Below are 22,331 nucleotides of genomic sequence, written 5' to 3'. Positions count from 1 at the left end.
ACTATGTTGTGTTAGTTGCAATTTAAATACGAGAAGCATTAAAGTCAACCATTTTAACTGTAATTTTTTTGTTCCAAAAAAGGAACGAAGATTAGCGTTAATTTTTACAGAATTAATTGATAATTTCATATTTATTTGGTTGCAAGAACTTTGGGAATTTTTCTTTTCGTGCTATTCTTCTCATAAATATTGTTGCTGAACTAGAAAACAAAATAAATCAATAAATAAAATTTTGTTCCTTTGAACGTATATTCTTTTCTTGTTCTGTATTTTAAAAAAAAAACACTTCAAATACATTTTCCTGTATGTAAAAAGTTTGTTTTCAAGCATACATCGAAAAAAAAAAATTTTTTTTAATTTTTTTTATTTTCATAAATATTTATATATTTATTTATTTATTGTGTTATAGAGTGCCACTAAAGGAGAAGAACTGTTGGATAAAGTGTACAAGCGTCTAAATTTAATAGAAACTGCTTATTTCGGTCTTCGATACCTCAACAAAGGTGGAGAATCGGTAAGGAAGTTCTTATATTTTCATTTTTTTAATATTTTCCCAATTTAACACCACTTCTTTTTCTTAAATATTTGCAGAAAAAAATAACCATAAATTGTATCATTGTTTCGAATTCGGTGATTGGTGAGACCTTGAATATTAAAAAGTAAATAAATAACACCTGATACGCTGTCTTTTTCTTCTGAGACTCGCCTCCCAGTAAGATTATCTAGGTTCGAAATCCAGCAATGGCTGGTCAATAAGAATTCTGCGTCCGGCTCGCACTGACCATAATTCTGACGTAAAATATTCTTAGTGGTAAATGGATCATAAGTTAGAATACCCTTACTGAATAGCCGCGATGGCTCAGGGGATAGAGAACCGGGCTCGAATTCCAGTCGATACAAATTCCGCATCACCACAGTGCTGATGTGAAATATCGTCAGTGGTAGACGGACCATGAGTTAGAGTCCCCTTGCCGTTAGGCTAACCGTGGGAGGTTCTTGTGGTCTTCCTCTCCATGTAACGCAGTTGCGGGTTAGCTCCATCAAAAAGTCCTCCACGAAAGGCAAATTTCTCCCAATACTCGATCCAGGAGTGCCCTTGTCTTCTGGATTGGGTTCAAAATTACAAAGCTGCGGAGTTGAACATAAAAATTGGGTCGGCTGTTCAACGACGGTTATAAAATATCCTTACTGAAAGGATAACCATTGAAGTTTTTCATGGTTTTCCTCTCCATGTAACGCAAATTGGGGTTATTTCCATCAGAAAGTTCTCTAAGAAGGCAAATTTACACCCAATACTAAATCCGAGAGTTCCATTGCCTTTTGGATTGGGTTTAAAATTACACGGCTATGGAGTTGAAGATGGGTAGCCGTACACTCAAAATAGAGTCGGCTGTTTAACGACGGCTATAATATAAAATGAAATATTATTTGCCTATTCCGTTTGTGTTTCTGATCTAATAGAATAATACAAGACTCAAATTTAAACCCTTTTTTCTAAACAATTATCAAACATTTAGAAAAAGTTCTTTTTTTTAAATTTTTTTTTTTTTTTTTTTCTTTTTTAAATTATTACCCCGTTCATCCTGATTCACTTATCTTCATCTCGATCGGTTCATTCCGATACGCTTTCACGAAATATCTATACCACTTTTTAATTTATTTTCAATTTTTATCGTAACGTTGCATTTATCTTTCTTAACACTGACCTTTGGCTACACCGTGTTCAGCTAAGTCGGTTTTAATCTAAACATAAAACACATTAATTTCTTTAAAGAAACAGACGAAATCCAGGAAGTAAATTTGACATGGTAAATCTATTGACATGACAATTATTTCAGCTATATATATATATATGTTACGGTCAATGTAATTAATCGGTTGATATTATTAATTGCCTGTTATTTTGTATAATGACCAAGTAAGTGAATAGATTTAATGCTATATTAAAAAAAAAAGAAAAATTAAATTTTTAAAGCTATTTTTTTATATTAAAGCATAAGTAAAAATTTGTATTTCATTTAATCTTTTATTTATTTTTTAACTCTACTAATCTCTACAACGACAGCACATAGACATGTGATAATTACGTTTGAGTTGAAACACACTGGCCAAAGTTCATTGGCAAATAATTAATAATAACCGGTTAATGTGATTAATACACATATTTGATCACATTTACCAAAAAACGTGGATTTATTTTTAATCATATTATTATTGGATATCATTAATAATTATAGCAAAATCTATTACTTTATACTTGACATATATAGGTTACGATATATGAAATAAATTATTTATAATTTTATAATTTCTGATGATTATTCATAATCACTACTAAATTATTTTTGGATCATCACAAAGACATTGCCCGGTATACCTTTACCCGGTATTCCATTCACCATTGTTTTTTTTCTTCTTAATTTTAAATTTAAGGGCCATTTCCTGTTGTTCATTGCTTTGACACGTTTCCAAATCTTTTCTATTTATGAAATTCGAAATTCGTAGCCTATATATATATATATATATATATATATATATATATATATATATATATATATATATATATATATATATATATATATATATATATATAATCTTTTGACCGTGTGTGTATCAGTGCCTTTTTTAGTGAAAATTTCTGATGAATTTTTTATTTGAATTCGCTTTCACAAAATGTAGCGCATGTTAGAATAATTTATTCAAAGTCATTTTTATCTGCAGCAGTTTCAATGATGAAGGCGTGTCAGTAGTGATATTTAAACCAAAATAAAATGTAAAGGAGGGACTCCCCACGCAGAACAGATGTAATTTATGTGGTAGTGGGCAGAAATTATTTAATACCTGTGGGAAGTATGAAAGAGATTTCTTCTTAAAGTTATTCGAAAGAAATAGTGTGGTTAACAATTGAATCGCAAAAATATTTGATTTTGTTGCCTTTGAAAAATTGTCCACGGTGTTTGCTTACATTTTTTGAAGTTTATCTTTTTTTTTTTTTTTACTTTCTAAAAAAAATATCCCCATCTGTTAAAAGTAGTATACATTTCATTTATATATTATTTAATTGTGTGTGAGCTATAGGCTAGAATTAGTCTAATTTTATTTATTTTAAAGCTTTTGAGTTAATGTTGCTATGACGACAGAAAAAGAACTTGATGATGTGATCGAACAACTTATGTAAATAAAAATGTTTTTATTTTATTTTTTATTCTATTGAAATTGGAGTCAGAATATTTATTTTAGATAAGTAAAAGAACAGAACAAACAACAAAATATTAAACTTTCGAGTAGAGTCTCGCAACATTTGTAGTTGTGGCGTAACTACCATTATAAATATTAAATACAAATTCACTAGTATATAAGACATGTTAACTTGATTCTATCAGGAGGTACCTTTTGATAGATGAAGGTTGGCATGGTCAATAATTATAACTCCCTACATTGTTACCAAAGTCTTATATAAGGAAGAACATCAAACTTTATGTCAAGTATTGACAATATAATAAATGGAATTGGTGTTATGAGATAATGGTTCAAATGGTTAAAAAACTAGCGAGAAGTATTTTAGGAAAAGCATGTCTCATGTATAAAGAAATGTCAACTATTTCGTGCGATGTAGAAGCTGTTGTCGACGACAGGTCTCTTACTTGCAGCTAAGAAATTGCTCCCACTTTTCCCGTCTATGTTTATTCAATACATATAATACTTAAAACGTGATAATTTATGCTAAATCTTGTTAGTAACCAACTGTTTTACCCTTAACAAACTTCCAAACAGTAATATGATGCTCTTCATAAATAAATAAATTATTAAAAGTTTTAGTTGAATATATGTTTAAATTGACTTCAGTTCACAAATTTAATTTAAAGTTTCAACAGAATAATACACAGATCATTTTTGGCGCTTCTGTCTCGAAAACGTTCTGACAACGGCTAAGGAGACTTAACTCCTTCCTTCTCGCTCCCGTGAAAATTACGGGGTGAGGTTTCGCCCTCTATTTCTCGCTCCCGTGAAATTTACGGGCTGGAGTGTTCAGTAGTAACATGCTAATAAGAATAAAACTAATTCATTTCTTTTGCGCGGAAAACATTTTATTTCTCATATTGCACACCAGATGGCAGTATCAGGACATTTTTAAGGTAATTGCATAGTTAGTTTATTTTAAACTAGACGTCAGCACTAATCAAATACGCGTCTTTGTCAAAATAGGCACTTTTATGACCGTTTTCTTGAAAATTAACCGATTGTTAAGGGGTTAAGGAAAACGGCTTTAAGGAGTAATCGATAAATGATTAACAGACAGCTTTATTGTAAAGTTATGAAAGCTAAATTTAATTTAGTAAGTCAGTTTGATTAGAAAAATGACCTACTTTGGGTTTTGAAATAAGCAAATTTGTTATGACAGTAAAAAACTGTTTTAATTTTAAATTTTACTGTAAAAAAAAGAGAAAGTATACAAAATGGTTCACGTTTACTGAGAGATTTCAGTAGAATCGCAAGATTCATATATCTTGCAAAATGTGCGAATTCAGATATAGTGTGTAAAATAGATATTTTATGATGAACATACTAAAATGTGTTGCCTTTGTTCAACAATAAATGATAATAAAATTGTTTGTTTTTTCCTCCACCATTTTTAGCGATGGATTGATCCATTGATAAAAGTGTCAAAGCAATTTAAAGGTAAGTGAATAAATAAATTTGAAATGTATATTATAAACAATCTTAATAATAAAGAAAGACTTAAATGGCTGAATCTTGCAAATTTTTTTTCTTAAATTTGTTTTGTACTTTAAAGTCATTTGATTAAAATTTCTTACAAATATTTCATATAATATTAAATTTTCTCATATTTAAGCATCATTTAGTAAACATGTAGTAAAATTAAAAGTCTGAAGAAGCATTTATTTAATGTGTTACGGGGGGAAAAGTAAATCTACTATTCGCACGGAATAATTGTTTGGGTTATTAACCTCGTAAAAAGACAAAATAACTTTCCGTTTGTTTATTAATTTTGAGGATTAAATTCACGCTTTATAAGTTTGTTGACCACGCATAATTCTCTAATAATATCACAGGAGAAAACGCATTTATTTAAAATAAACTGTTGGTATACGCTTGAGGGTGATTTAATTTAATAACTCCTATAAATGCTGATTGATAAATGTCTATTTTTAATGGGTTGGTGGGCTTGTGGATCCAGGCGAAACATAATGCACCGGACACAAGGCTTTATTAATTATTCTAAATCTATTTAAATAAAGTAAAATATGCATAAAATAAAATAAATAAATAAAAACTTGTCCAAACCATTTCTTATAGGATCGATAGAGTCGAACAGCAGTTTCCAAATCTGTAGCATTCTTTAATGAAATAATTACTTGGAACAATTTAATGATAAGCCACATTTTCATTTTGCTCTGGAGAGCGTTTGAGGGTGAAAACACTACTATCATGTGTTTGTCGCTATTAGTATCGTCGATTTTGGTACTGAATTCAGTGCTGTATATATTTCAATAAGTTAAGCTTTATTTCAATAAGTTGAACTTCTAGAAACATGCTTTGCTTAGTCTAATAAGGTAATAATAATTAAAAGTATTAAGTGCACTGGTCGACAAAATTAAGAGATGGAAGACATTTTCCCAAATATTTCAAAAAATACTGAAGATAAATAAATGAAATTTGGTATGGATATAGCTTATTCCATGATAATAAAGTATGCAAAACAAAATTGAAAGTTCCATTCACTGGCAAGACCTATTGCCAATAAATCCAATGTAGTCTGAATTTAAGGATAAAAGATGACAATAAAAGTGAGTTGCCTCTAGTATGGTGTATGGTCACCCCTGACAGACAGACAGCATGCACAACGAGTATGCATGCTGTTAATAAGGGAGATAAGGAGGACTTGTGGAAGACCCTCCCATTCTTCCACCAGAGCAATTTTTAACTCCAGAATGGTTCTGGGGGAGGTTGGCGCATCGCAATAGCTCTCCCAAGAGCATTCCAAGCATGTTCAATAGGATTCAGGTCAGGGGATTTGGCTGGCCAATCCATTCGTTGAATATCCTCGCTTTCCAGATACTTATCAACCATGAGAGTCCTATGCGGTCGCGCATTGCGTTCATAAAAATGAACTCAGGGCCAACAGCGCCCCTGAAAAGACGCACATAGGGCTCTAGGACCTCCTGCCTGTACCTCTGGGCATTCACGGAACTATTGTCAAACACATGGAGCGGTGTGCGGGTATCTTGCATGATCCCTGCCCAAACCATGAGTCCTCCACCAGCATAATGGTCCCTTTCGATAATGTTGCTGGGATGGTATAGGGTTCCAGGTTCCCTCCATATCAATAACCGTCCAGAAATAGCGTCATAGAAATGTGCGTCATAGAAGAATATAGCGGCATAGAAATGTGCGAAAATGCTTTCCATCTCTTAATTTTGTCCACCAATGTATAATAAGATCAGTTTTAGTCGAATAACGTCTTAAAGCGTATTATTGTTGCAGTTTAATTGGAATCGTTTTAGTTTGATTAATTACGTCGGTATATACTTTTGGCATAAATGATTAAAATAGAATTATTAATTAGCATAGATTAAAACCATATTATTGATGATTTACTTTTTGTACAGCACAGTTAGTTTATTATAAAAGTAAATATAACTTATTAAAAACAAATTACAACTTATGTTTAAAGGTTGTAAAATGATATATCTATATTTTTATCATAAAATGATGCGTAATAAAACAAATGGTTGAAAAAAAGTTGCAGGCAAAGTTTTAGTCAGTTTATGATAAAAACATGCTGCAAGTTTGTTCAATGTTTGCTGGTCGTTTATCACTAAAGTTTTTATTAAAATTTTGAAAATATTTTATGGTGATTTATGAATGTAAATAATTTGTTGTGAAGAAATGATGTAACATACTAAAGACAAATTATAAAATTATATTTCGGCAATATTTGTTTCAAAAATTGAATTCAAACTAAGTTTTCTGAATTTTATATTTCATTATTCTAAAATTTAGAGATAAGAAAATAAACTTATTTCTTGTTTGCTTTAAAGCAATTTTTCTTATTTTAACACTAAAAACAAGCTAGAGAAAGACACACAGATTTATTTTAGTAAATAAAAATTAAAAAATTACATATATATATATATATTTTTGTGTTAAAATACTGTATATTATCTACAATTTGTGACTAATACGAAGCTGGTAGCTGTTATACATTTTTAGTTAGAGCTCTTTGAATTTTAAGACTTTTTTCCCAAAATTTTAAATTTTCAGCTAGTTATCTCAGAAAGTATTGCAGTTACAAGCGTCGTATTACTAAAACACTGTATGTTTATTTAATTTATTAAAAAAGAATATTTTTGAAAAAAATATTTATTATTAACAAAAATATTTATCTAATTTATTGAAGAAAAATATTTTTGAAAAAAATATTTATTATTAACAAAAATATTTATTTACTTTATAAATTTTTTTTTATGAAGAGTATTTGTGGAGATATATAGAAAAAAGTGGGAAAAGCTCAAAAATTTATCTGTTTTTCAAAATTTTGGTGCCAGCCGTGTTCGGATGAAATAGAAAATTTGGATTTTTCACTGCAGTACCTTCCCAGATAACATATCAAAAAATTGAAATTACCCTAAATTTTGTAACCATTCAAGAATTTTTAGACCAATCTTTTTTCTTATTTTTATTAAGAATACAATTTCTTTCAAATATCTAACCTTGCATCCATTAAAAAAAAAAAAAAAGAGTAAAATTCGTTGACAACATGAACTTGTTATCATTTACATATACGATTCCATCAATGAAAATTTAAAAAAAAAATTATTTTATTTTTTGTTATTTAAAATTTTATTTTCCATTTTATTTATTCATTTTGATTTTTCAGGTATTTCATCGTTGACTTTATATTTTGGAGTCAAGTTCTATGCCTCTGACCCTTGTAAACTTCTGGAAGAAATTACGAGGTAAGATACTTATTGATACTTACTACATATTACTTGATACTTATTACCAAAACTGAAAGACAAATACCAAGACAAGTAATTAAGCTAAAAAATTCCAATTTTTTTCCTGTTTTTAATATTTATTGCCTTTGTTGGTAGCTTTGTGTTATCAGATTAAGCAAGATATGTTTTTAGAAGTTCACCTTATCAAAATGAAGATTAATTGTAATCAGTTTCATTCATAATGCTATTGCTTGAGGTCAAAAACGATAGTCAGAAAGTACCATAATCAACAATTTTTTTCAGGTACCTATCCCTTACTTCCAGGTGACTTTATTTCATTAAATTAAGCAAATTCATGTGTATACCGTTGAGTTCATCCCTTTAAAAAATAAATATATTTATACTCAATATCATTTGCCATAATGCCATTGCCCAATACTAAGTCTTGATAGTCAAAAATTACTGAAATCAGCAATTTTCTTCTGTATATATCCGTTTCAGTGGGCTGTGAAATATATTTGTATCAATCGTAGTATATTTAGTACTTATTTAAAACGCTAATTATTAATAAGATGATTTTTTATGATTTTTCTAGCTGAATAAGTACCTTTTCTCCGTTAATTTAGCTTTAAAGTACAAAACTTTTTTTGCTTCACTTTGCACCGAATTAATTAATTGTAATTCCCGAAAATAATTAGTAACGACACTAAAATTTTAGCAAAAAATTTTGGTGGACGAAATAATATCGGTACTTATTGTATCGCTACAAATGCTGTAAAAAATCACCAAACTATTATTGACGTCAGTAATATGGTATTTAATAGTTCTGGTATTTCCATTATTAAGCCTTGTAGTACTGAGAACATATTATACAAAGGTGTTTAAAACAGGTACTGTGGTAATAGTTTTTTTTTTACCGTTCTCCGAAATGGATAAGCACCCGAGCCGCGATGGCTCAGGGGATAGAGCGTTCGCCTTTCAATGCGGTAACCCGGGTCCGAATCCCAGTCGATACAAATTCCGCATCCGGCTTGCACCGACCACAGTGCTGACGTGAAATATCCTCAGTGGTAGATGGATCATAGGTTAGAGTCCCCTTGCCGTCAGACTAACCGTGGGAGGTTATCGTGGTCTTCCTCTCCATGTAACACAAATGCGGGTTAGCTTCATCAAAAAGTCCGCCACGAAGGCAAATTTCTCCCAATACTCTATCCAGGAATTCCCTTGTGTTCTGAATTGGGTTCAAAACTACAAGGCTACTGATTTGAACGTTAGTAGTCGTAAACCCATAAAATTGGATCAGCTGTTCAACGACGGTTATAAAACATAGTACCCTAATATCGCCATCTTACACATTCATGGCACTTTGTGTACAACTTTTATTTTTGTATTATTTGATGTATATTCCTGTGTGGCTTCATAATATTAGATTTACCCTGATATGATAAAATGTAGCACCAAAGTATCCTAGTGTGGTTCTTAAAGCTACTTTAGACCTTCATTCTGCGAGAACTGTTGAATATTATTATTTTTTCTTTTTAGTAGAAAACAAAATATTTCTTGGGTAGAAGCAGGGACTAATATAGGCCTTTATATCTATGGATAGAAGAAGGGTACTTTATGGGGATGGTTACTGTGATCTTACAAAAATTTTCCTTTTTCAGAAACTCGGAGAATTTTGTTACACATTAGATAGCCATCTCAAGTGGCGAATACATTGCAAATGAATTAAAAACCTTTTATGAAGTAAAAAATAAATAAAATAATGCACAATTCCCGGTAAAGTCCCTAAAATTTGCATCAGAAAATATGTGTCAAAAGATGAGCATTCTTGTATCAAATCTGAAATTGTGAAAACGTTGTCGGTTTAACTAAGGATAATTAAAGACTTAACTGCTTATTGATGATGTGGTAAGGAGAAAAAAATTTTAATACCATCAGCATGCGGAATTTGAATCCAAAAAAGAAGCATTCATTTAAATGCGAATGACGGCAAAATGGCAACAGCGAATGAAAAAATAGAGAAAAATAAATTGTTTAGCGCATTAAAATAGATTTAATGACCCACGGGGAAAGATTATTCAAAATAGTATTAATGCTGAATAGTTCTACAAATTGTTCTCAGACGGATTTAAAAAAAAAGAAGTAGCATTGGCACACTCTTTATTGACACACTGAGGAATATTTAACGGAAACATGAGATGTCAACTGCGAAAAAGTAACCAAAACGTGCGTCGACTATAAAATAAACCGTTAATCCGTCTCAAGTATTCCGAGAGAGAGACTGCTGGTGAGAACTGTGTTTCGTGATCTGCCGTTTATCTTCTCCAAAATCAGTTGATGTCGGAATCGGTCCCCCAAGGACAACGACTCACACAAGATGTGCGATTCCAGGTGTTTCCATTTCATTTTTATGATCCTCAGTAGCACATTTGTTGATTTTTAGAAAACGTTTAAAAAAGGTGGAAGGGAACAACGGCGTTACAGAGCTTTCTCTTAGCTAAGGTGACGATTTTTCAGAATTCGCAGTTTCGTCATACCTTGAAACATTGGTGATCACGTGATTAAGGTTATTTTCTTCTCGATATAAAAGACTCGCTAGATACACTATATAAAGGTGTTTTATCTATCATAAAGCACAGAAATATATTTTGTAACGAAATTAAAAGAATAACTGTCTATTTTTCAGAATTTGTTCATTGCTTTTCGTTGAGTTTCATCATACCTAGCAAAACTCTTGATCACGGTTGCTTTTCGTTGAGTTTCATCATACCTAGCAAAACTCTTGATCACGGTTCTGAAGTGACGTTTTTTTTTTCTTCTGATACACGCTTCTAATCCTCGGTTCGAAACTTAAATGACTCGTTAGATAAATTAGAAATGTTTTTCTTTTCCATTTGCGAAGTGAAAAAACTATTTTGTAACGTAAGTAAAAGTGTAACAAAGGTAACAGTTTTAAAAGAATTTGCTTACTGAGAAGACTTTGCCGACTGCTTTTTCTTGAGTTTTGTCATACATCGCGATGTTGTTTATCTCGTGATTATCGTAAAATTCTTCTCAATATAAAAGTTGACTAGCTGGATAAATTAGAAATCTTTCTCTGTTTTTCAATTACGATGCATAAAAATTTATTTCGTAATGAAAAAAAATATATAACTGAGGAGTCTATTTTTCAGACCTGATTGTTTTTTTTTTTTTTTTTTTTCGTTGAAGTGAAGTTGTTTTTCGATATAAAACTCTCTCAAACTAGAAATGGTTTTTCATCTACATAGCGCAAAAATTTACTTCACAACAAGTAAAAGTCTAACGGACGAGACAATATTTCAAGTGCATAAATTAAATAAAATTTTAAAAAATAATAACACTATTTAAATTATTTTATTAAAATACATTATAAAAGATTATCCCAAATAAATGTGCATAAGTTATATAACAATCATAAATTTCATTGGAAACTTGAAAATGTTTGTTTCAGTGAGAATGACACATATTTTGTGTAATATTCACGAGAAACTAAACTTAAAATCATGATATGTGTTAAAGAATTCCTGTTGTATTTGCAGATATCAATTTGTATTACAACTTAAGCAAGACATTCTGCAAGGACGGCTACCTTTAACACGTGACCTTGCTGTCGAACTTTTTGCTCTCTCTTTACAAGGTAAGAAACAGATCATCATCAGAGACAAATATTTAAATTACTGAAGTGTCCAGAAATCGAAAGTAGAAAAGCACTTGAAGGAAATTAAAATGGTTGCGTAGACAGTAGTATAATAATTTTTATTTTCAAAGTGCAGGATGGTGTATATTAACTTTAGGGGAAGAAATGTTCGCATTTAAGCGAATTCTTAATCAAGCTAGAGACAATATGTTTTTTTTTTTTTTTTTTTTTTTTTTTTTTTTTTTTTGCAAAAAAAGAAAAAAATTTGGTATTATTATCATTTTTTAAATATTGAGTAACAAAGAAAACTAAACTCGTCATAACTTAAATCTGGTGCTAAAAAGTTTTTGTATTAAGATTTGTCTTGGTGTTTACGTTCAGAAAAAGTTTAACACTTAAGGCAGGTTTATTTGTTGTCCGATATCATTTATTATGTATAGTAACTTACTAAAGGTGTACTAGTTTTCTTACGATGAATTAATTAAACTTTAATTGAGTTAGAGATTTTTAAAATTCGAAGGATTTCCGTTCCAGCCTTATTTTAAGTAACACCTGTTAAGGGGATTGGCTCTGACAACACATAAAATAATGCTTTTTTTATTGAATAATATTCTATTTTCACAACTGCTGTGAGTTTGCAACGAGACTGTTAGTTAAGTTTAGGTTATCTTTAGTCAACGCCCTCTATGCTAATACTGAAAATGGCGCAAAGCGTCAATATACTGAAGAAAAACCACAGTTTTAAAAAAAAAAATGAAAAGCTAATCTGTGATTTAATTTTTTTTAATACATAAAAAGTTACTCCGACGCTTCTTTTTCTGGGCTCAATAAGATTTGAAAAAATTCAGAATTAATCTCTGATTTAACTGTTTTTATTATCTAGGTGGAAAAATCTTGCAAAATTTTTGAAAACGTTTAATAACTTTTAAAATATAGGGTGTGCCACAATTCCTCACGTGGTTTGGTAAGCTTATTACAAACAAAAAAATAAAAATTTACCAATGCATCAACAAATTTTATTTTTCTCAATAAAGTAACATTACAATTTTTTTTCTCGCAAATTATCAATATATGAATCTTTGGAGATGTGGCAGATTTAAAGCTTAAAGTCGAATTCTAGTCACCCTAACTGCAACATGTTACGATCAATGGTAGCAAATGCGGTAGTGATTCTAAATCGTAATTCTGTTAAATCGCGAGGCATAGAGAGCACAAACACATAATCTTTGAAGTAACCCCATAAAAAAGTACCAGAGGGTTAAGTCTGGAGAGCGCGGTGACCACGGAGGAAGTCAATCGTTGTTGTCGGACCCGGGTTCAATCCAACGACGAGGTAGATCGTGATTTAGGAAATCGTGAACGCCTATCCGTGAACGCTATATAATGGGAGGGGGAGGGGTGCTTCATCTTGTTGCATAATCTTCCTGTAATTGTGGTATTAACCTCAATTGCAGCATGTCGACGAAGGAACACAGCCGCCTTAGCTAACATTGATCGTGGCATATTGCATCGACTTTAGATTTGCAGCTTGCCGCACACCAACTATTTACAAATTGAGCTTTTGTGGGGGGAAAATTTGTAATGTTTCTTGATCAAGCAAAATAAATTTTTTTGATGTATTAGTAATATTTTGCTTGTTAAAAACTTTTCAAAACCCGGAGGGAATTGTGACACTATTTAAATTATTTCTCCATTCTAAATCCTGAAAAGTAAATAAAAAAAAAAGTGTTCAAAAAGTAACGTGAACGATAATTCTATAAACGAAGCATTTTTTACCTTGGAAAATGCTTCCTATCTTATATATTTCTTCTCTTAGTAAGTAAGCAGCTGTTTTGCATTAAATAATTTTAAACTGCGGAATGTTTTTAATTTCTTAACAAGGTTTTATTCTTAGCTAGCAGACAATAATTATTTTTAAAAAAAATTGACTATAATTGAAAAAGGAACTTTACTTTAAAGAAAACATAAATTAAAGAACTAAAAAAACTTATTAGTATATTAATGAAGAAATAATAAACCTAAAAGGGTAAAGAATAAGGTTTTTGAAAATGTTAAAATTTAATAAAATTGTTGGTAAAATAGTTCTGCGAAACACTTCCAGAAATTTCTTTTAAGACCAGCCAGTGAAGGAACATTTCATAGATATTTTTTAGAAATAAGATTTTAAACATTTTAATTTAGATTGATTAGTAACAATAGCAGCTACCTAACAACGTTAAAGAAAGCAGTAATTTTGTATGAACCGTTACTTTTTACCGTTACTCGAATAAGTCTATTTTTCATAGAATGAGATATTTAAGGTTTAGCTCTTAAATGAATTCAAAAATATTGACAAAGGTAAATTAGTTTGAGTAATGTTTTTAACGCTATTATGATTGAATTTTAAAATGTTAAATCGTTAAAATAATAATAAACGATTTTTTTAAACTCCCAATGATTTCTTAGCTGCTTCACTTTCAACAATAACATTTCATAAGAAATAAAAATAGAAGAGAGTAAATCCATATTTTTATACACATTGGCTTTATTAAAATGGACTTTTCAATGTAAAAAATAACAATTAAATGTAGACATGTAATGAAACTAATAATTAAATTTATTATTTCTAAGTATTCAGGGTAAATAGGTGGTATGTAAAGCAGAACTCATATTGCTGTACTTCTCTCTTGTTATTGGTCTAGACAATTATGCGACAACTGTACGTACAGTGGCAACTTAGTAATCTTGCAGAAATATTTAATTTTATTCTTCTTTGATTATTTGTTTAGATAACAATTATATTATTCTAATTCTGAATAATACGCATGCTGTGATTAACTCGTATTGTAAATACGAATCAAAATGTAGAACTTGAGGAAGAATATGAAACAAAATAAGGTAAATTTCTTCGAATATGAAGTACATGTGCGAAATATGGCAAATTTGTAAAGTGTATACTCACATCGGCGCTTTTTATAAGATAGTGTTGTCAAACACGCGATTATTTCCAAGACATGCAGTAATTTGAAATTCTAAATTTTCGAAACTCGTTATTATAACTTTTAAGCTGCTAGTAACTACATCGTTGAGTATGTTTCGTTACAATCTTGCCTTTAAACACACACTATTGCAATAAACTACATTTTTAAACGCTTACGCCAGACTACAAAGTCTTTGTTGTATTTTAACCGCTTTTATATTAGAGTTGAAAAATTTCATTTTGTTTCAGCTGAGCTGGGAGATTACGATCCACGGAAGCATCACAAGCTCTACGTTTCTGAATTCCGGTTTTGTCCTGATCAAGATGCAGAACTGGAGGATCGTGTGGAACAGATACACAAAACACTCGTGTAGGTCAAAGTATACTTACTTTCTTTAACTTGAAAAACCAGATAAAAGAAAACTCATTCATTCAGTTTACTTAGTTTTTTTTCTTGTAATCACTTTTAAGTGCTATGTTTACAATTGGTTCCGAATACAACTTTTTATAATAATTTTCATTAATTCCGTTGAATCAAATCATTTTATAATTAAATCCTGTCTCTCCTCAATAAGATTTCCAGATTCAATGTATGTAATTGAATGTCATAGTTTACCTATGTCATTCAATAACATAGGTAAATTTTTTCCTGAACTACACTCCAGTGCCCATATATTATCATTATATCAATGAATAAAACCATCTTTCAATGTAAACAATTTTAAAAAATGGTTTTGAAAAGTTATCTCTGAGCAACTTTTTCTAGGACTTCTGATGACATTTCACAGAAATATCATCATAAAAATATGTTATGTGATTCTTTCATTCTTCATTGTGATTCTTTTCTTCCTTCTTATTAATTCTTCTTATTGCTTTATGAAGTATACAGTATAATATTATGTGTAGAATGATATATCGAGTAAACTATCTCCACAATTTTACCAGAACTGTCACACTTTTTTTCAAAGACCTTTCTTTTATAAATACACTGTAAAAAAAGATTTCTCAAAATTGAGCAAAATGTGTCACACTAACTCAGAAATAAATTATAGTCGAATTTGAGATCCCCGTTAAAATTGAAGCAGCAAAATAATGAAATGTAAACATGTACTCATTTTTGAACAAAATGCATAAAGATTATGCATTTTGTGCTGAAGTGGGAGAAATATGCGAGAGAGGTGTTCGTTGGCTGTCGGAAGGACTCAAACCTAACGTCTCCGGGTTCGTAGTAGGATGCTCTAACCATAGCTGTACACTCCAGTTCAGGGAGAGTTAAGAAGTTTAATATAGTAGCCTCCACAGTAGCACAAAGTGGCAAAAAAAAGGGGAGTGATGTTACGAGATAAAACATTTATAATGAAATTTTAAAAAATATAAGTATAATTCAAGCAGGCTAGAGAGCTAAAAAATTTTTCTTATTTGAAATGCTAACATAAGGTTAGTGTTACGTACTGTTATTTACCTTTTATTTCTTCGTATTAAGTCACATCTGCTTTTCTAAGTACTTTTTTTTCAAGTTCAGTTGATTGGGCCAGGATAGCCTGGTTTGTAGGGCACTGGACCTATGTCCAAAAGGTCGTAGGCTCGATCCCCGCAGACAGAAGACTCCCCATGTAGTAAATGGTGACTGATGTACGTTAAATCTGCCGAGTCTCAAAGTCCTCCATGTTACCATAACAAATTATACATCTGAGGGCACTGATCCAGGAGTTTCCTTATCTTCTGGCTTGGTTCAAAATTTCAAGACTACGGAGTTCAACATTTGTAGTCATAAACCCAAAACTGGGTCGGCTGTTCAACGACGGTATATAGAAAGTTCAGTAGGTTAAATTTTAAAACCAGGTAATCATTTATTTCGTTACGATTAAAATTTTCAAAAATTATAATAGCTACTAATTTTATTAATAAAATGACATTTTTTTGTTGAAAAATATCGACTTTAAAAAGTTTTTTGAAAAAAATTGATGGATGAGAAACAATCAGGGAAGTTGGTGAGCGGAGCATAAAGTATTATATAAAATAAATAAATAAAACGATTTAACTCTCGTATAAGTAGTTCAATTAACTTAGTATTAGGTTTTAAGCTTAAAAGTTGGAAACACAAAAGAAAAATGAGAAACTACAAAAAAGTGAGAATCCTAATATAAAAGGGACGTGTTCTACTGGATGAGACAGATATGATAACAAACTCATAACTGAATAATTTTATAAAATAGGTCGAAGTGAATATATGAACTTCTAAAATATAGTTTTTAAAAAAAAATTATGATAATTGAATTGACACCTTGAATCATTGAATCTTGATTCTCATTCATTTGAGGATAAAAAATTCAAATTCTTAAAACAGTAATAATAATAACAAAAACAAGCTTTGAAAAAAAATTATTTTAACCGCGATGACTACTCTCACATGTCTTTTGGTTGTCAAACTTTAGGGGAAAAGTGCCATCGGCCGTCGAAATGACGTTCTTGGAAAAAGTCAAGTGGCTGGATATGTATGGTGTTGATTTACACCGAGTTCAGGTATGTAGTTTTTAATTTGTACTGATCTCAATATCATGTAAATATTCATGTAAATAATATTGTGATTGTGAATGTTACGAAAGAACTATATGTTATGAGAATTGTTATTTCGGTAAATTGTAATGTAACTAACTTACTGTAATATTATCACGTGAATATGATATGTGACATCTATGGAAACGAGATGACTGACTTATTAGTAATATAATGTAAGGGCAATTTGCGGTGTACAGGAATAAGTCAAAAATTAGTAATCAAGGCGAGAAGAACATTTTCTGAAAGTAGGAATTACGCAGTTATTTGAATATAAGAATGGACTAATCCCTGATAATCCCTTGGAAAATATTTTTACCTATAATTGGTCTCAGACAAGTGACAAGAAAATTGTTCAAAAAATTTAGTTCAATCATTAGCCAGCGATATTGCCCGTAATTTGTATTTTAAAATGGGGCTTGAAAGTTTATCTTTCCGTTTTCAAGTATGGAAAAATAATACACTTTTTATTAATTATTTAATGATAATGGAATTATAATTACTTTTGAAGTTAAGAACTGAAGGTTGTGTGGCATCAATATTTTTCAGGGTGATGACCATGTGGAATATTTCTTAGGCCTTACACCTAGTGGAGTAATAGTCATGAAAAGTAAAAAGAGGATGAGTAATTACTTTTGGTGAGTCTTTATTTTTATTTGAGAAATTTTCAGCTTTTATTCATTTGTTACAAAACTCATAAGCGAAATACCTTCATTCATTATCATAATATTATGTATTTATTATTTCTAGATGTAGGTTATATTATGTATTCATTTTTTTTTCTTCGTTAGTTGTAAGAGACATTAAGGAACAATAAACATTTAAAACCGAAAAGTGCAGTTAGAAATCGATCATTTTGAAATTTCAACTGAATATTAGAAACAAATATTAAAGTATATGTATTTTAAAATAATAAGTAATTTTAAAGTTAGAGCTAAAATTGATTTTTTTTCAATTGTAATTAAATATTTTGTTATTTAAGTCGCAATTAATTGTACGCATGCAATTAGTTTTTATTAATTTCAATTCATTTTATTGAATAAATAAAAGATGTTCTTCTTTTTCAGGCCACGTATCAGTAAAGTGTTTTTTAAAGGCAAATATTTCATGATCAGAGTGAGAGATAAGGCAGTAAGTGAACTCTATATTTTTCCGTCGCCAGATTTTTTTGTCATATTCGCATGAATATTTATTTAATTGTTATTATAAAAATTATAATTACGCTTTATATGGAAGATAAATAAAGTTAAAATTATACCACCCTTTGTTGCTAAAATAGACAAAAAAGATTCTTTTCACTAAATCTAGAAGAAAGTAGAATGCATCAGTTTTAAAATACCTAGAGGAATTTTCGACCGTCAAAGTTTGACGAAAATAACTAAATTTTTTTTAGTTAATTTAGCAAATATAATTTTTGAAAATTTCGATTTTATTTTATTATTTTCCCCTTTTTAGTTTGGTTTTTGTGCGTTTGCTGACGTCAGAAAGTGGTCAAAATTTTGAATGGTGATAAATCTTACTTGCACTACTTCGGAAACATTTATAGCTTGTATTGGCATCGGGTACAGATTTTCAATTGAAATTTAAGCACTCTAACCAGTCGTAATTTCTTCATTGGATAATATATTATATTTGGTAATATAAATCTTGCATGTAAAGGTTGGGCAACGGTTCAAACTTGTATTCAAATTCAACACAGAACTCTAAATAAAAATTTAAGAAATAAATAAAATTAATTGTCGTATAGCGAATAAAATTTTGACTGGCGAAGAAGTTTTTGTTTCTCTATGGTAATTAATTCTGCTTGTAAACAGCTTGAAATAAAGTTTTGAGAGCTCTTGCTTATCAGAAAGTGGAGGAAATTTCAATTGCAAGATTGCTCCATTACATCCACCAAAGTGAGTTTATAAAAGCGTTTAGTATGACAGCTCTCCAATGGTGAATTTAGGTCAGATTTAAACTTTAAGTTCTGACAACAGTTAAGCTTGAATTCAATTAGATAAATGCAAGTGACATCATTGTATGTAAATCGTGGCATTTGTCGATATAAAAGCTAATCAGACTCGACACACAAGCGTGACGTCGCTTACAGGATCCAATTAAATCTGATTTAAATCACATGGTTTGGCATCATCATTTCAAGTACCCAATTACCAATAAAAATGTTTCATTTGAAATTCTGTTTAATGACAATAATTGAACTTAGTTTTTGCTAAAATTTCAGTAAATGACTATAGGAAAAGGTTTAAAATAATAGCCGATTTTTCTTATTTTGATACTGTTAAAAAAATGGTAGTTTCTAGATGTCTAAAAAAATAAAATAAAATAAAGTTCCGTATGGATGATTATGTGATAATATTCTTAACAAATGGTAGCATGAAATAAGTTGTATTGTACTGTGTGATATATTTTTAAAAAAGTTATCTAGAGTTTCAGAGTTGGTCCAAATATAACGTGCGAAACAGCGCTATTACTTTAACAGAAAATACATTAAGTTATTAGTTTAAATTTATTTATCTACTACCAAAACAATTTTCAAATCATTTTGAAGCATTTTATTAAATATTTTTGCAAACAAATATCATTTTCTTAAGTACAATATCGGGAGTAGTCCAAATCGCCTAATGATCACACTGGCAATAGTTTAAGATAATTTAATGTCCTGAAATTACACGAAAAAATCTATTATAGTATTTTCAAATCGAGAAGCATTCTGCATAAGTAGTGCATATATCACCACAAGTATCTAATGAAAACACAAAATTCGCTGCGTCCCTACCTTTTGAGAAGCTCCCAGTAATAAAATAACGTAACGAAATTCCCTTATGGTTATTTACAAATTATCTTCATTCCCAAAAATTGATTTCTTTCAGAATGATGAGATGACTTACGGTTTCCTCCTTCCATCCAGAGAGTCTTGTGAATACATTTGGAGATGTTGTGTAGAACATCACGCTTTCTTCAGGTAGTACTACTTTACGCATTCGACAAACAATTGCCTCCATCATGCATCGTTTTATTATGAAAATAGGGCGTAATTCTTCAAATCGATAAATTCCCTTTCTCAATTTCAATACTAATATATTATTTTAAGTCAAATATGCATTGAATCAACTAACTTCTTCTCAAGTACAGCAGCCCTTGACTGCCTCAACCACGTGCTCTTTTCCGCGTCTTCTATCTGCACGTCTCCAATTTTTGGTTCTTAAAGATTTCAAGTCTTTGTTTTATGTTGGTCTAGTTGATTGTTCTCTTCTATTTCATGATCCCACAGGTTTCTTGAATAGTAATACTATCTTTGTGTGATCATCTTATGGGTTACTATTACATAAATTTAGCATACTATTAAAGTCGAACCTCGCTAACTCGAACTTCGATTTCACAAATTTTTCGATATCTCGAAGGAAAAAAAATTCCATTCAAATTTCCTATACACTCAATGTTAAAAAAAGCTTGATTTCACGAATGTTTTTCTCTAATCCCTCGATAACTTGAATTTTTTTCCATAAATAGTGTAAATTTTTTTTTAAATTAAAAAAATACTCCAAAAAAATTTAAGATTGGCTGACAAGGCATAGAATGATGTGTCTTCCTCAAGAAGTCTGGATTTATTAAAGATCACGAAAGTAGTCATACAATCAATATTGTTAATTCTGCTGAAAACTACAACGAAAATGATTAGGACAGATTGACCGGCTTGATGGCATGGAATTTCATGACTTTGCATACGTAGATGATGCAGGAACAGTGTGTGGTTTGTGTGGTCAGTGGGATGACAATGATATCATCGCTCAAACGAAAACTTCTTGTGAACTGTCAGAAGAAGAGGATGAGGAAATCGAAAATTTACCGCCCAATGTTACTAACAAACAAGCACTTTCTGTAGTGGACACTGTAAGGAGATTCATTGAGAGGCAGCCGAATATGTCTGAGGAGACATTTAAAGCTATAGTCCACTTAGAAAGTGTTATAGACAAACTTTCTTACACATCTCTAAAGCAAACAACAATTGAATCTTTTTTTAAATGAAAGTGTAAAAAGTATTTTTAGAATAAATGTGGAATAGTAAATAAGGTAAGTCAGGAGCATTTTTCTTTATTCTACCATCGATAACATGCGATTTTCGATAATTCGAATTTTTGATATCTCGAATTTTTTCTCCTCTCCCTTCAAGTTCGAGATATCGAGGTTTGACTGCATATAAATTTAGCGTCCTGTTCGATTCAGGCCGTTGCATGCGAGTTTATTGAAATTTAATAATTTTTCGAGCGTAAATAGATGTATTTTTAAAAAACAATAACTAATATACAAAGCTTAATTTGGAATTGAAAGAATATAACTTTTAATACTTTATATTTCTAATGAAATTATATAATATGCAATAGTATTATAATCCGATAACTAATTTATCTGTTAAATCAATTGGCATTAGTCTTTCAGGGGCAAAATCGTTTAATAAGTAAAAAATAGTTTCTCAGGGGCAAAATCGTTCAATAAGTTAAAAATGCTAACGAAACTGAAAAAGTATTTAAATTTATTGTAATATTTTTAAAAAATATTTTTAATTGTAATATTTTGTAATATTTTTAAAAGAATAATTTTTATATCATTGTTAAATCCTACTACAATTTTAATTTTTGAAATTTAGAGCAATTTTAGAATTGCTTTAGAGTCCTAATCTTTTTTTAAATCAAATAAGGTAGGGAAAGTTCCTTTCCGTACAATTTAAATTAATGCTTGTATATATCAGTCAATTTTTAAAAAAAATCTATAATGTCATTCGAATTAGTATTTAATGATATTAAATTCTGGCTCAATGACCGAAATTGTTAAATTCAAATAATTACTAAGCAAGCTCTTTATTTACGGCGCTGTTTTTTCAGGTGCTATTTTCTTATGAGCACCAAATAAACATATTAAATATGTTTAAAATACAGTAGGGAACCGATTATCCGGAACGATCAGGACCTTCGTTATTCCGGATAACTGATTTTTCCGGTTTTCTGAATCGCTACAAAAAGCCGTTTTTTCTATTGTTAAACCTAACTAAAAAAATATATATATATTTGGAAATAATCTTAAACAGAAGAAAAAACGATGAAGTAATACACTAATGATTATTTCCAAAATGATGGTAAAGTAAACATCTTTCAAAAAAGAATGAAAAACCCTAAAATCTTATAAGGAAAAA

General features: G+C 30.1%; 1 protein-coding gene across 2 annotated transcripts in view; it reads left to right on the top strand.

Moving 5' to 3' along the window:
* Positions 1 to 22,331, top strand: part of LOC107447560 (band 4.1-like protein 4) — an 85,137-nt gene that overhangs the window by 30,366 nt on the left and 32,440 nt on the right. For both annotated transcript variants that reach the window (XM_087167579.1, XM_087167578.1), the window contains exons 2-10: positions 410 to 514; positions 4,638 to 4,680; positions 7,904 to 7,982; positions 11,528 to 11,625; positions 14,834 to 14,954; positions 17,020 to 17,107; positions 17,690 to 17,778; positions 18,208 to 18,271; positions 20,014 to 20,105. In XM_087167579.1, the coding sequence (XP_087023705.1) occupies positions 410 to 514; positions 4,638 to 4,680; positions 7,904 to 7,982; positions 11,528 to 11,625; positions 14,834 to 14,954; positions 17,020 to 17,107; positions 17,690 to 17,778; positions 18,208 to 18,271; positions 20,014 to 20,105 (779 nt within the window). The remainder of the gene's footprint in view (positions 1 to 409; positions 515 to 4,637; positions 4,681 to 7,903; positions 7,983 to 11,527; positions 11,626 to 14,833; positions 14,955 to 17,019; positions 17,108 to 17,689; positions 17,779 to 18,207; positions 18,272 to 20,013; positions 20,106 to 22,331) is intronic.

This window comes from Parasteatoda tepidariorum, chromosome 7 (genome assembly GCF_982258835.1).
Source record: "Parasteatoda tepidariorum strain Cologne lab strain chromosome 7, Ptep-v5.0, whole genome shotgun sequence".
Classification (NCBI taxonomy): Eukaryota; Metazoa; Arthropoda; class Arachnida; order Araneae; family Theridiidae; genus Parasteatoda; species Parasteatoda tepidariorum.
This window is presented reverse-complemented; position numbering and strand designations above follow the sequence as displayed.